We start from the raw sequence: 15,020 nt of genomic DNA on the forward strand, positions 1-15,020 counted from the left end.
ATGTTCTGCCGAAGTGACTTTTTACAAAATCACTGGATCTACAACTAGTGTGTTATGATTTAATATTACCTGTCTTTATTATATCATAACTAGGGATCAGTGTCGGACTGGGGTGTCTGGGGCCCACAGGAGGGATTGATCCTTGGGGCCCACCCTACAGCTATATGCAAATACCTGATAGCTGTTATCCCTATTATAGTGAAGCGTTGACTGTAAATCACAGGCGGCTCCTGCACATCTACTGTGTACCACTATAACTGGGATATAAAATTATGGTTGTTTGCATTAAAGGGGTTATTTGGTTAAAACAAGTTATCACCGATCCATGGGATCCACAGGATCGGTGATCACTTATTGATTGTTTGGGTCCGAACATTGGAAAACGCAGCTATCGGAAGAATGGGGAAGTTTCATCCCTGACAGGACACTTTTATCCCCATTTTAAAATGCTGCAGCAGGTGGGATGTCTGACCGCAGGTCCATTCATTCTCTTTGGGGCTTCCAGAAAAAAAACAAGAACAGCCACTGAGGGAATGAAGTCAAGTTGCACATGAGCTCAAGTCTAACGGGGATAAAAACTCCACATTCTACCAATCGGTGCAGGTCCCAGCATTCAGACCCCCACTAATCAATAACTTATCACTTATCCTGTGGAGAGGTGATTACTTGCTTTCCCCAGAGAACTCCTGTAAGTGAATCTTGTTCCAAGTATTTAATCATGGAAATAAAGAATCTTGTCCTAATTAATATCAGAGAGAACAAATGACCCCCATGCACAACACAATCCATTATAACAACACCAATAGTACCACATACAAGGGAGAAATACCGCCACACCATGACCAGACCACATATTACCACCACATAGTGACCGAATAATACTACATACAAGGGAGAAATACAGTGACACCAGTGACCAGACCACATATTACCACCACATACTGACCGAACAGTACCATATACAAGGGAGAAATACCACCACACCATGACCAGACAACATATTACCACCACATAGTGACCGAATAATACCACATACAAGGAAGAAATACGACCACACCATGACCAGACCACATATTACCAACACATAGTGACCGAATAATACCATATACAAGGGAGAAATACCACCACACCATGACCAGACCAGATATTAACAGCATATAGCATCCAAATAATTCCCCATCATTGCACTCCCCCACCTCCATCATTGCTCTCCCCCATCCCCATCATTGCCCCCCCACCTCCTCCATCATTGCTCTCCCCCACCTTCTCCATCATCATTGCCATGCCATATCTCCCCCCACTTCCTCCATCATCATTGCCATGCCATATCTCCCCCACCTCCTCCATCATCACTGCCATGCCATATCTTCCCCCACCTCTTCCATCATCATTGCTCTCCCTCATACCCAGTGTATTAGTTAAAAAACAAACAAGGAAACACTTACTTCTCTCTGCTCGTTCCCCCGCTGCATCCTCGTTGCCGGCAACTTTTCCCCTGAAACAGGCCCGCGCTGGATGATGAGGTCATCAAGCCGCGTGAGCCTGTGTCAGGGAGAAAGCGCCTAGCAGGAAGCAGAGGACGGATCCCTCCACTCCACTTCCATTTTCCTCCTGTCCTCCTGTCAGCAGCGGAGCTGTAGGGATCGCTCCCTGCCCACCGCACACAATGAGGGCAATCTGGCCATGGGCCCCCCAGAGCCTGGAGATCCGAGAAGAAGCCAGATTGCCCTCATTGTCAGCCGCACTGCCCCGATGCAGGTGCTCTGCTCCTGCCCCCAATGCAGGTGCACTGGCGGCCATGCTAACCAGCAGGCCCCCGTGCGTCCTGCTCGGGAGCGCACCGAGGACCCGGGCCCACTGGAGAATTCTCTGGTGTCCCGGTGCCCCAGTCCGACCCTGCTAGGGATGAGCGGACCTGTGAAGTTCAGATTTCTGGTGCCCAATCCAAACTTTAGTCCAAAGTTGGGTTTGGGTACCAGAACTGTACCCAACCTTGAACCTGAACCCCAACCCCATTGAAAACAATGGGGACCCGAACTTTGGTACTGGAAAATATTCTCTCTCTCTCCCCTCCCTAGACAACCCCCGGGACTCCGAATATTACAAACACCTGTAAATATGTTTCCTCCTTGTGCCACAGATGTAGTTTTGACCCATTGAGCCATAGACTCCACAAAACCTTATAGTCATAGTCATGTACCCACTGTAGGTGCTTTCGGTGGTGGGCTGATCGGAATTAACCACTGAATATGGGTACTCCCATAAGATTTGTCATTTTGAAGATTCTTGGGCCCAGTCATCTAACAATTGAATTTGAGCCTTGTCCAAGTCATTTATATTCTTTTGCTTATCCATTTTTCTTGCTTACAAACACATTATCTTCAAGTACTGACTGTTTACTTGTTGCCTAACATATCCATTCACTTGACAGGTGTCATTGTCACTAGATAATTAATGCTAAGGCCTCCATACACATTAGACTAAAAGCATCTGAGCCCCTGATCTCAGCGTAATCAGCTGCAGTCTAATGTGTATGGGGGCCTGCCGACTATCCCCTGACAGATAGGAAGAGAAGGATCTTGCCTGTTGTGTTTTCAATGGACGTTCCTATTGTTTTTTCTGGAGATGAACTGCAGACAGAAGCAGCTCTCTCATATAGCACACTGGAGCACTAATGCTGAGCCTACGCTCCTGTGGATTGTGTGACCAGCGAGAAGATGATGTATTTCTACAATGAGAAAATTCAGATTTCTCAGTTGTCCCGGACTCTCAAAATACATTCTTGTTCCTGCCAGCAGGGAGTTTTATCATGCAATATTCTAACAATGACATATACTGTACGTATCCAAGGTTTGTCATGCTCTATGTAGACTGATCCCTTTAACAGACACATTTTTCGGATGGCTGATTTGATACAATTAACTTGCATCATGACAATGGTTTGAACAAACAAACCCAAACTAAGGCAAGATGGCATGAAGTTTCTGCAATATACCATACGTAGCCTTTCGATTTTTAATTTATGAGAGTTTATTTGTGTGGATTGCCAAGACAGGGCCTAAATAAGGAGCCTCTGTGCTCTGAAAACTTGCAAATATATATTTTGTTTTGGTTAGCCAATAAAGGTATCACTCCGAGAATACTTTTGTCATCTTTGGACATAAAAGTAATTACATTGATTTTTCTGGCTAACACGGTACCACAATATCATTTTTTATTGTACATAATGACTCTAAGGATAAATCATAAAAATATACAGAAATGAAGATGTGCTTAGTTGAAAAATGTATATATATTTTAAACAATGTTGCTTGTGAGATGAACACACAAGTGAGTTTTTGAAGGACAGAGACTTGATTGAAATGTAAGTAGCAACGTTTCGATTGAGTCTTTGGTCTTCATCAGGCTTAAAAACTTTGAAAGCTGTATATGAAATCTGAAATAAGAATGAGTTCTGAAACGACTTTACTTTAAAGACTGTCTTGAATCTTGGGTACTGTTTATCTTAAATATATAACTATTCATATCCTTTATTGGACTTTAGGGATTTCAACTCACCGCTGACACTGTCTAATATAGGTTACAGTAAAGTGCAACCATTGTAACCTTAGTAACTTTTAGGTGATGCACCATTATGAGAAACCCTGACCATATGCATATATGAAAGCCATGGGGTGAAGGTTATTTAAGAAGAAGACTATTTTATGGATACTGTATCCATATAAAAATAAAGCCGTAAGCCATAATAGATAAAAATAGGGTTAATGGAGCCTCAATCACCATCAATGTATTAGGACTCATACCTTACGTCCAGCTTCATTGTTGTGCAAATTCATGAGAGTCCTTGCATTCTGTTTGATCTCTCTGGAGTCCACAAAATCCTTGGAAAACACTAATCCATAACGGATATCAGCAGAACAGCCACCCCATTTCCAGCCTTCATCTCTGTGGAACTGTCCTTGTTTTTCCTTATCACATCCACAGTCACTCATGTTTCCTTGTGTACAAGCGGACGTGATGGCATGAGCCACACCAGCTGCAACGATGGCGTATGTGAATGCTGCCTCCCTGCTTCCTGTAGAAGAAAAAAGGGTATGTCAAACACAAGTATCCTGTTATAATTACAATATGGTTAGTTCATGGTCAATGTGGTTTTAAAGAGTAACTAAACTTTATTTTTTTAATTATTCATCAGCCTTTGTGATTTTTTGGAATATACTTCATTACCTTTATTTTCCTCTTTCTTTCTTTATGCAGCAGTGCTGTTTTACCTGTCCAGTTCAAGCGCCCTAAAAATCTGCTTTAATCTGCTGCCCAGAAAGAATCAGTACTCTATTTACAAACAATGTGTGTTAGGGACTTTTCCTGAATAGAGGGGATGGGAGTAGAGAGGCTCAGACAGGGAAAGTTCCATACTCTGTAAATACAGTATCTTTCCGGGAAACAGTTGAAAACAGATTCTTAGGGTATGTGCCCACGTAGCGTTTTACAAACGTATTTGCTGTGGAATTTCCGCAGCGGAAACGCTTGTAAAACACTTGTCAATCCGCACCCCATGGTCCCCAATGAGAATCCGCAAGTTCTATGCCCATGCTGCGGATTTTTCCGCAGCGTTTTTGATGCGCACAAAAATCCGCAGCATGTCAATTAATTTTGAGTTTCCGCATGGGGAATTGCCTTTGCAATGCAATAAAAAACGCAAGGCAATTCCGCATGTCGAAAACGCGCAAAAAACGCGCGATAAACGCTTGCGAAATTCCACATGCGTTTTTCCAGGAGAGGACATTCAGAAATGAAGCGCAAATTTTCCGCTTCATTTCCGCAACGTGGGTACATAGCCTCAGGAAGTTTGAATTAGGAAGTTAAAACAGCACCGTAGCATAGTATATGGAAGAGCAGAAGGATAATGATTAGTGTTGAGCGAGTATGTTCTATTAACCCTTTCGCCGAGTATGCTTGGGCCGAGCTCCGAGTATTTACAGCTGCTCAGTGATATGGTTAAATCGCTCCCGTGTGCATGATTTGTGACTGTTTGACAGCTTTATTACATGTGAGGAATGTCTATTTCTTACACATTCCTCACATGTACAGTGGTGGCCAAAAGTATTGGCACCCCTGCAATTCTGTCAGAAAATACTCAGTTTCTTCCTGAAAATGATTGCAATCACAAATTCTTTGGTCTTATTATCTTCATTTAATTTGTCTTCAATGAAAAAACACAAAAGAGAATGAAGCAAAAATCAAATCATTGATCATTTCACACAAAACTCCAAAAATGGGCCAGACAAAAGTATTGGCACCCTCAGCCTAATACTTGGTTGCACAACCTTTAGCCAAAATAACTGTGAACAACCGCTTCCGGTAACCATCAATGAGTTTCTTACAATGCTCTGCTGGAATTGTAGACCATTCTTCTTTGGCAAACTGCTCCAGGTCCCTGATATTTGAAGGGTGCCTTCTCCAAACTGCCATTTTGAGATCTCTCCACAGGTGTTCTATGGGATTCAGGTCTGGACTCATTGCTGGCCACCTTAGAAATCTCCAGTGCTTTCTCTCAAACCATTTTATAGTGCTTTCGGAAGTGTGTTTTGGGTCATTGTCCTGCTGGAAGACCCATGACCTCTGAGGGAGACCCAGCTTTCTCACACTGGGCCCTACATTATGCTGCAAAATTTGTTGGTAGTCTTCAGACTTCATAATGCCATGCACACGGTCAAGCAGTCCAGTGCCAGAGGCAGCAAAGCAACCCCAAAACATCAGGGAACCTCCGCCATGTTTAACTGTAGGGACCGTGTTCTTTTCTTTGAATGCGTCTTTTTTTTCCTGTACACTCTATGCTGATGCTTTTTCCCAAAAAGCTCTACTTTTGTCTCATCTGACCAGAGAACATTCTTCCAAAACATTTTAGGCTTTCTCAGGTAAGTTTTGGCAAACTCCAGCCTAGCTTTTTTATGTCTCGGGGTAAAAAGTGGGGTCTTCCTGGGTATCCTACCATACAGTCCCTTTTCATTCAGACACCGACGGATAGTACGGGTTCACACTGTTGTACCCTCGGACTGCAGGGCAGCTTGAACTTGTTTGGATGTTAGTCGAGGTTCTTTATCCACCATCCGCACAATCTTGCGTTGAAATCTCTTGTCAATTTTTCTTTTCCGTCCACATCTAGGGAGGTTAGCCACAGTGCCATTGGCTTTAAACTTCTTGATGACACTGCGCACGGAAGATACAGGAACATTCAGGTCTTTGGAGATGGACTTGTAGCCTTGAGATTGCTCATGCTTCCTCACAATTTGGTTTCTCAAGTCCTCAGACAGTTCTTTGGTCTTCTTTCTTTTCTCCATGCTCAATGTGGTACACACAAGGACACAGGACAGAAGTTGAGTCAACTTTAATCCATGTTAACTGGCTGCAAGTGTGATTTAGTTATTGCCAACACCTCTTAGGTGCCACAGGTAAGTTACAGGTGCTGTTAATTACACGAATTAGAGAAGCATCACATGATTTTTCAAACAGAGCCAATACTTTTGTCCACCCCCTTTTTTAGGTTTGGTGTGGAATTGTATCCAATTTGGCTTTAGGACAATTCTTTTTGTGTTTTTTTCATTGAAGACAAATTAAATGAAGATAATAATACCAAAGAATTTGTGATTGCAATCATTTTCAGGAAGAAACTGAGTATTATCTGACAGAATTGCAGGGGTGCCAATACTTTGGCCACCACTGAAATAAAGCTGTCAAACAGTTGCAAATCATGCACACGGGAGGGATTTAACCTTATCACCGAGCAGCTATAAATACCCGGAGCTCGGCCCGAGCATACTCGGACAGAACATACTCGCTCAACCCTAATAATGATCTATAGTATATTACAAAAATTCTTAACTTTGCAAAGGTTGATAAATAAAAAAAAAGTTTAGCAACTCTTTAAATGCAATGAACATAGGAAAAAACAAGATTCACTGATTACATAAACCGTGAATTCTATCAAATAAAATATACATTATAATGTACAGTGAAAATTGACTCTTACTAGGAATAAGAAGCAATAATGTTGAATTTCCATAGAACTGGGATAGATTTCTGTTACAGCTATGTAACCATGTTCAATCGTGTTTCATTCTATGATTATGTCACTATGTCACAGGTCAAACAAATCTGAGAATATTGGCCTTTATGGCCTGCCTAAGAAATCACAGCTGACAATTAAATGAGCCTTTATACACCATACAGTAAAGTGTATACAAGTTTTTCTCTAGCTTTTTGGGTAGCATATACCTCTCATTTTTGAGGGTTTGGTGTTAGGTCTCATTCACACATCAGTTTTTTCATGTACGAGAATAATGGACTGAGTTTCATCAATGATTATCATCAGAGTTTGGTCTGATTTTTAATAAATTTTTCTCATTCGTTGAAAAAAAATCTCCACGTTCTCCTAACAGTCTGTGTAATTCAGACCGCACTCGAAAAACAGTTTTTTCATGGACCCACAGACTAGCATTGCCGATTTTCATCGGGCACTTGTATCAAGAGTGGACATGTCTCCTCAATTTTGCGTGGAACAGTCGTTCCATAAAAAAATCACAGAATTGTAAATTCACTATCAATATTCATGAAAAACACATATGAGAAAAACTTTGAATGAGCCATTAGTGGGAAATTAGCTCTATGCTATTGCTAAATGATTACTGCAAACACAATTGCCTGCAAATAGGTCAGCAAACTTTTTATGCTTTGTCTGTTTCAGCAGCTGGACAGATCACTTAAAGGACTGTGGACCAGATTGTTGGCAATATCTAACCCTATTATGCTTCAGAGGTGCCTTGCCTGTTTTTGGTTTCAACCAGGTATCTAGTTGCTCACAATGACTCAGACAAAGCTAGAAACTATCTAAAAAGTGATTCAAGTGTCTAAAAAGTAAAAAAAAAATTGTTGTAGTTTTTATCTTCCACATGCGACCCGACTGCATTTTTTACAGATTCTATGGCTTTTATTGGTACTTTTTTAAACTACTTTTATGCTTATAGGGATTCTGTCAGTAGGATCAACCCTCCTAAGCCGTCTATATGTTCGTGAAGGTCAAAGGAAGCTGAATAAAATGATACCTTGATATCTGCGATCCAATGTCTTATTCCAGAGAAATCTACTTTTTTGTTATTATGGAAATTAGCTGTTAAGATCTATGGGCTGGACATAGATCTCCCCGAGAATCTGCCTCCAGAACTTATTTTAAATGAAAGGAGGCGTTACCTGTGTGAGACATGTAGATCAGGAGAGCACACTGTCAGTCATTACATGTCTCACACTGGTAATGCCAAGTTTAATTTACAATAAGCTCTGGAGGCAGATTCTCGGGGAGATCTATGTCCGGCCCATAGATCTTAACAGTTCATTTACATATGAAGAAAAATGTGGATTTCTCTGGAATAAGATTTCGGATCACAGATATCAAGGTATCGTTTTATTCAGCTTCCTATGACCCACATGCCCATATAGACGGCTTAGGAGAGTTGATCCTGCTGACAGAATCCCTTTAAAGTACATAATGAACTGAGACAATGGGCTGGGACTGGAGTAGGATTTGTGACAAGGCACACACAGAGGTCATGCCACTCGTCCAACGCTCCAGATTCATGAATAGTTATACGCCTCTTCATGAATCAGGAGCGTCTGACTGCATCACACTTCCTCATCAAGACAGGTGAGATATAGGTTCTGCCAGGAGCGGGACCACACTGATATCTACAGATCGGGGCACTTTTGGATATGCAAATATAATAGTAGATTTTATATTTACTAATATACTAATCAGATGAAAATATTTTTTTACAACCACTTTTAATAAACAGTTCAAGTCTATTCATTAGCCAATTTTTCATGATCTATTATTTCTTAATGTAGACTTTTATTGGGACTTTATGCTTATTGACGTTTTATTGACTGTAAGGGATCGGCTCATTGGCAGACGCTGCTGCACACACAAGGATCCAGTTCATAAACCGTCCAGCTTAACAAAATAAAACAGCCTCTTCTGGGTACAAAAGGTATAACAGAACCAAAATGGAGAATAAACAGTCCATATATATTTATTATGCATTGCTTATATAGCATTATCATATTCCACAGCGCTTTACAGACATTATCATCGCTGTCCCCATTGGGGCTCACAATCTAGATTCCCTATTTGTATGTCTTTGGAGTGTGGGAGGAAGCTGAAGAACCCAGCGGAAACCCACACAAACACAGGGAGAACATACAAACTCCTTGCAGATGTTGTCGTTGGTGGGATTTGAACCCAGGACCCCAGTGCTGCAAAGCAGCAGTGCTAACCACTAAGCCACCGTGCTGCCCATTTATAGTTTGGACTCACCTTGAACAAAACCATTAAGTACAGTCCCATTATCAAACTCTCCTTTAAGAGTTGGATCCCTGAGTTGGGCAGTACCAAAGTTTCCCCCAGACACCCTCAGCTCAGGGATGTTGGCACCAAGGGAACGCTGCCCCATTCTCATCAGCAACCATCACACAAAGGGAACTGCATTGAGCTTTCTTTAACGCGTTACTGACATTGTCAGTAATAGTACGTCCCTGTGTTCTGGGCCTCATGGACCAGGTACCTAATATTACGCACAATGTGATCGTGGGGCGATCACCACCGGGTGTCAGCTGATTCTCACAGCTGACACCAGGTACTATGTGCCAGGAGCGGTCCCTCACCGCTCCCAGCACATTAACCTCCAAAATGCTGTGATCAAAGTCAATCGCAGCATTCCGGGAGCAAAGAGAAGTGAGAGTGACCCTCTTACCTTGAATCAGGACCCTGCGCTGTGTGCGCGGGGTCCCGATCATTGCCATGGTAACCCAATGTCGTCATGATGACATCCAGGTCACCAGGCATCAGGAAGTTACTTTGATCATGAGCAGTGCGTGATCAAAGTAACTTGTGTTTGCAGGGCTGACAGCCTGCATAGCATAAGGATACTCCTGCATCCCTATGCTTTGCAAGCAATCAGCCTGCAAAAAATTAAAGTCCCATAGTGAGACAAAGTATAAAAATAAAAGAAAGTGTCAGAAAGTGAAAAAAAAAAATTGTGAAAATATTAAAAAAAAATGAATAAATAATAAAAAGATTAAAATATACTGTACCCATAAATAAATATTCTTATGAAAAAAAAAACAGTGAAAGTACACATATTTGGTATTGCCGCGTCTGGAACGACCTATAAAACTGTCCCACTAGTTAACCCATTTAGTGAACACGGTAAAACAAAATAATAAAAACTAAGCAAAAAAACTATGCTTTTTCATCATATCGCAAAAAAATATAAAACGCGATCAAAAAGATGAATGTAAATAAAAATGGTATCGCTGAAAACTTCATCTTGTCCCGCAAAAAACAAGCAACCACACAGCTCCATCAGCCGAAAAATAAAAAAGTTATAGCGCTCAGAATGAAGTGACGCAAAAAAAATTTTTTTCTATAAAATAGTTTTTATTGTGTAAAAGCAGCAAAACATATAAAAACAATATAAATGTAGTATCGCAGTAAATGTACTGACCCGAAGAATAAAGCTGCCTTATCAATTTTACCTCACGCAGAACAGCATAAAAAAAAAACAATTACTGCATTGTTGGCTTTTCTTTATTCTGCCTCCCAAAAATCAGAATAGAAAGCGATCAAAAAATGTTATGTGCCCGAAAATGGTACCAATAAAAACGTCATCTTTTCCCGCAACAAAAAAGCTCTTACATAACTTTGTCGGCTGAAATATGGAAAAATTATAGCTCTCAAAATATGGCGATGCAAAAACTAGTCTTTGCAAAAAAAAAAAGTTTTTTAGTGTGTGACAGCTGTCAATCATAAAAACCCGATATGAATCTGGTATTGCTGTAATTGCACCGGCCCGAAGAATAAAGTCATCTAATCACTTATACCGCACGAGAAACAGCGTAAAAAATAAACTCTAGGGTTGTGCTACGGTTAGAGTTAGGGTTGTGCTAGGGTTAGGGTTGTGCTAGGGTTGGGTTAGGATTGTGCTAGGGTTAGGGTTGTGCTGGGGTTAGGGTTGTGCTAGAGTTAGGGTTGTGCTAGGGTTAGGGTTGTGCTAGGGTTAGGGTTAGGGCTAGGCTAGGGTTAGGGTTGTGCTGGGGTTAGGTCTGTGATAGGGTTAGGGTTGTGTTGGGGTGGGATTTTTTCAAAAGTAAAGAAAAAAAATGATGACGATATGGCAACTAGTGCTGAGAGCAAGTGCTCGCTAATTGAGTTTGCATCGGGTGCTCAGGTATGCACCAAATATCACGGGTGCTCGAGTGACATGCTTGAATCTCTGCCCCATATTTTTTTTAGTGGGAAAAATGTGAAAATTTTATTTTTACAACTCAATGTTATAAACTTCTGTGAAGCACCTGGGAGTTCAAGATGCTTAGCACACATCTAGATAAGTTCCCTGAGGGGTCTAGTTTCCAAAATGGTGTCACTTGTGGGGGGTTTCCACTGTTTAGGCACATTAGTGACTCCCCAAACGCGACATGGCGTTCCCTAATTATTCAAATTTTACATTCAAAACGTCAAATGGTGCTCTTTCCCTTCCGTGCCCTGCCGTGCACCCAAACAGTGGTTTTCCCCCATATATGGGGTATTGGTGTGCTCAGGAAAAATTTAGCAACAAATTTTGTGGTCAATTTTTTCCTGTTACCATTGCGAAAATAAAAAAAATTGGGTCTAAAATAAAGTTTTTGTGAAAAAAAGTTACATTTCATTGCTTTCTTCCAAAAATTATTGTGAAGCACCTGAAGGGTTAATAAACTTCTTGATTGTGGTTTTGAGCACCTTGAGGGGTGCAGTTTTTAGAATGGTGTCACTTTTGGCTATTTTCTGTCATAAAGGCCCCTCAAAGTGACTTCAAAAGTAAACAGCCCTAAAAAAATGGTTTTGTAAATTTTGTTGGAAAAACTTTTAACCCTTATAACTTCCTAACAAAAAAAAATTTGGCTCCAAAATTGTGCTGATGGAAAGTAGACATGTGATAAATGTTATTTAGTAACTATTTTAGTGACACATCTCTCTGATTTAAGGGCATGAAAATTAAAATTTTGAAAATTGCAAAATTTCCAAAATTTTCGCCAAATTTCCGATTTTTTCACAAATAAACGCAAGTCATATAGAATAAATGTTGCCACTATCATGAAGTACAATATGTCACGAAAAAACAATCTCAGAACCAGGGGAATCCGTTGAAGCGTTCCAGAGTTATTACCTCATAAAGTGACAGTGGTCAGAACAGTAAAATTTGGCCCAGTCATTAACGTGCAAACCACCTTCGGGGGTAAAGGGGTTAAGGGTGACCTGGCTGTTGTCTGAGTAACCAAGCGATCACACTTTCCCCCACAATTCCTAAACCAAGGAAAGGTCCTACTCTATTATAACAGGGTGTAATAGGTCCTTCACTATTCCAACCTCATGGAACTTGGTGCCACAATTTGTGTCAATGACCACTCTGGTCACAAGGTAGTCTTTAGCATCACAATTTATACAGCGGACGCCTACCATCTTCCCAGAAATCAGCAAGGGAGGAAGTGTGGCCCTCACTAGAGTTACCAAACTTCCCAAGTCCAACAGACCAATCATTGGCACTCGTTTCACTGATATGGGACATGCCTGCGGCTTTTCACTGGGATGAGGGACAGCAATGCAGGCAGGGTATGCAAAATATGAGCAGCGCCGTCTTATGCTGCAGTCCATCAGCTCGGTGGTCGTAGGACAACAGGCGGTTATGTGACCTGGGGCGTGACACCTTCAACAGATAAACAGATAATGTTATTAGATGGGGCCTTTGGCAACAACTCAGATGCTTTCTGGGTCCTTGAACGCCCCCCAGAGGTTCTAGTTCGCTTCTTTTGGGTGTCAGCCACACTTTGGGAACCTCAGTATGGAGATGTTGAGACCCTTTGCTTCCCCAAGGATCTCTCGACTGCCCGGTACCTTTACACCAGGCCCACCAGGTCATTGGCATTCTCGGGGTCTCCCTAGGCAACCCAAGACTGCACCGGTCTCGGAAGGGAGTGTATGAACCTGTCCATGTCGACCCGCTCCAGCATCTGCACTGGGGAGGAGGATTCTGGTTGCAACCATTTTTGAACCAGGTGTAATAGGTCAAAGATTTGGGACCGGGGAGGTTTGTCACCGTGATAGGCCCAGTGGTGCACCCGTTGCACACTGACTGTCAGAGTTACTTCTAAGTGTGCCAAGATATCCGTTTTCAACTTGGGGTATTCTTTTGCATCCTGCAAGGCCAGGTCATAATAGGCCTGTTTGAAGTTCCCCCATTAGATATGACCTCAGAACCTCTGCCCACTGCTCTGGAGGCAATTTTTCCCAATCCACCACCCTGTCAAACACAGTCAAGAGTGCCTTGACATCAGTACCCGGGGTCATCGTTTGCAAGGCTCTCCTTAATGTGTTCCTCACGTGTGAATTATGACCTTGACTTGAGGGTGGGGTGGTTTCCCTGCCATGGACCGTCTCTGCCAGGAGTTTCAGCTGACGTTTCTGCTGTTGTATCTGTTTTATCAAGAGTTAGTTGGCTCCTGCTGGACAGGCTGAAGGATAATAGCCTGAACCAACTTCTTGATTAGCCCCTACATGGCTTCAGACAATGCTTGCAGTGCTGCAGGTGCCTTGACCCAGGACATATAGTTTCTAGACGGCAGTCACCTGTGTCCTCTGGGATTTCGGCCCACATTCGCAGCACCAATTGTAAGGGATCGGCTCTCCGCTAGACGCTAGTGCGCACACAAGTATCCAGTTTGCTGGTTCAAAACAAATGTGCGGTTTATTAGATGTCAATAAACCATCCAGCTTAACAATACAGCCTCTTCTGGGTTCAAGAGGTAAAACAGAACCAAAACAGAAAATAACCAGTCCATACATACAGAACAGTAGCACGGGCTCACCCGCTTAAACGTCAGACCTTCATTCAGCCTCTAGCAGAGATGGAGCCACACAAGCAAGGTCTTCCACTGTGCACACACTGTGTCCTAATGATATAGCTGAACTTCCTTGTATCGTACCACGGCCCGAGGTGGAGATATGTGAACATCCAGTCCCACCCATTTCTCTGACTGCTTGCAAATCTGGCCCTTGACACGCCCTATCAACTCTCTCAGCACTATACGTGCTGGAGCCTGCTTTTCCGGGCTTTTATCACCAAGGTTACCAGCCTCGATAATACATATCTCCCCTTGATGACCTGTCCGGCAGCCATGTTACATGATTTATGTTATAAAGATCTATAACAAAGCTTCTGTAGATTTCAATACATGCATAATATGGGTATCTCTGAAGGTTTGCCGCTAAGGGAGAATTTTTACAGCACTATTGAAGATTGATTGCATAGACATTCATGCACCTGAGGAGCTCACCTGAAAGAGACACCATACACCTGCTTATAGACAGTTACATACAGCAGCATAATGTAGAGACAGAGAGCCTGATTCCAGCAATGTGTCACTTACCGGGATGTTTGCTGTATTTTTGATAAAATCACTGTTTTTTCACCAGGAGATTTTCATGAGAGGACTAGTAAACTTGCTGCTATGTAGTCCTCCACATTCATGAGCTCTGTATAACCCCACTCCCACCACTGATTGTCAGCTTTCTGCCTATGCACAGTGTACACAGAAAGCTGCCAATCAGTGGTGTGGGCGGGATTATACAGAGCTCAGCATTCAGAAAACTGGTAGATCTGCAGCAGATAAAACAGGGACGTTATCAAAACTGCAGCAAGCAGATCAGTAAGTGACACATCGCCCTAACATCATGCTGCTCTCAGATGGGGTAGTAAAGACCTGGTGATAACTTCCCTTTAAGTTATACTTCTGCCATTTTTCTACACCCTAGTCCTTTTTTTCTATTTAATACATTTGAAAAGTTTTGGAAGTGCAAATGATTTCCGGGAATTTATTAATATGATTTTAGAATAATCTTGAATTTAAAAGTTATATAGGGAAATTCCACTTTCCGC

The 15,020-nt window shown here is 42.0% G+C and overlaps 1 protein-coding gene across 2 annotated transcripts in view; it reads right to left on the bottom strand.

The window, feature by feature from the left end:
* Positions 1–15,020, bottom strand: part of LOC141157371 (protein Wnt-7a) — a 100,991-nt gene that overhangs the window by 27,372 nt on the left and 58,599 nt on the right. For both annotated transcript variants that reach the window (XM_073644520.1, XM_073644519.1), the window contains exon 3: positions 3,804–4,075. In XM_073644520.1, the coding sequence (XP_073500621.1) occupies positions 3,804–4,075 (272 nt within the window). The remainder of the gene's footprint in view (positions 1–3,803; positions 4,076–15,020) is intronic.

This window comes from Phyllobates terribilis, unplaced genomic scaffold (assembly GCF_046119375.1).
Source record: "Phyllobates terribilis strain yellow unplaced genomic scaffold, ASM4611937v1 Scaffold_8__6_contigs__length_399053987, whole genome shotgun sequence".
In the NCBI taxonomy this organism is placed as follows: domain Eukaryota; kingdom Metazoa; phylum Chordata; class Amphibia; order Anura; family Dendrobatidae; genus Phyllobates; species Phyllobates terribilis.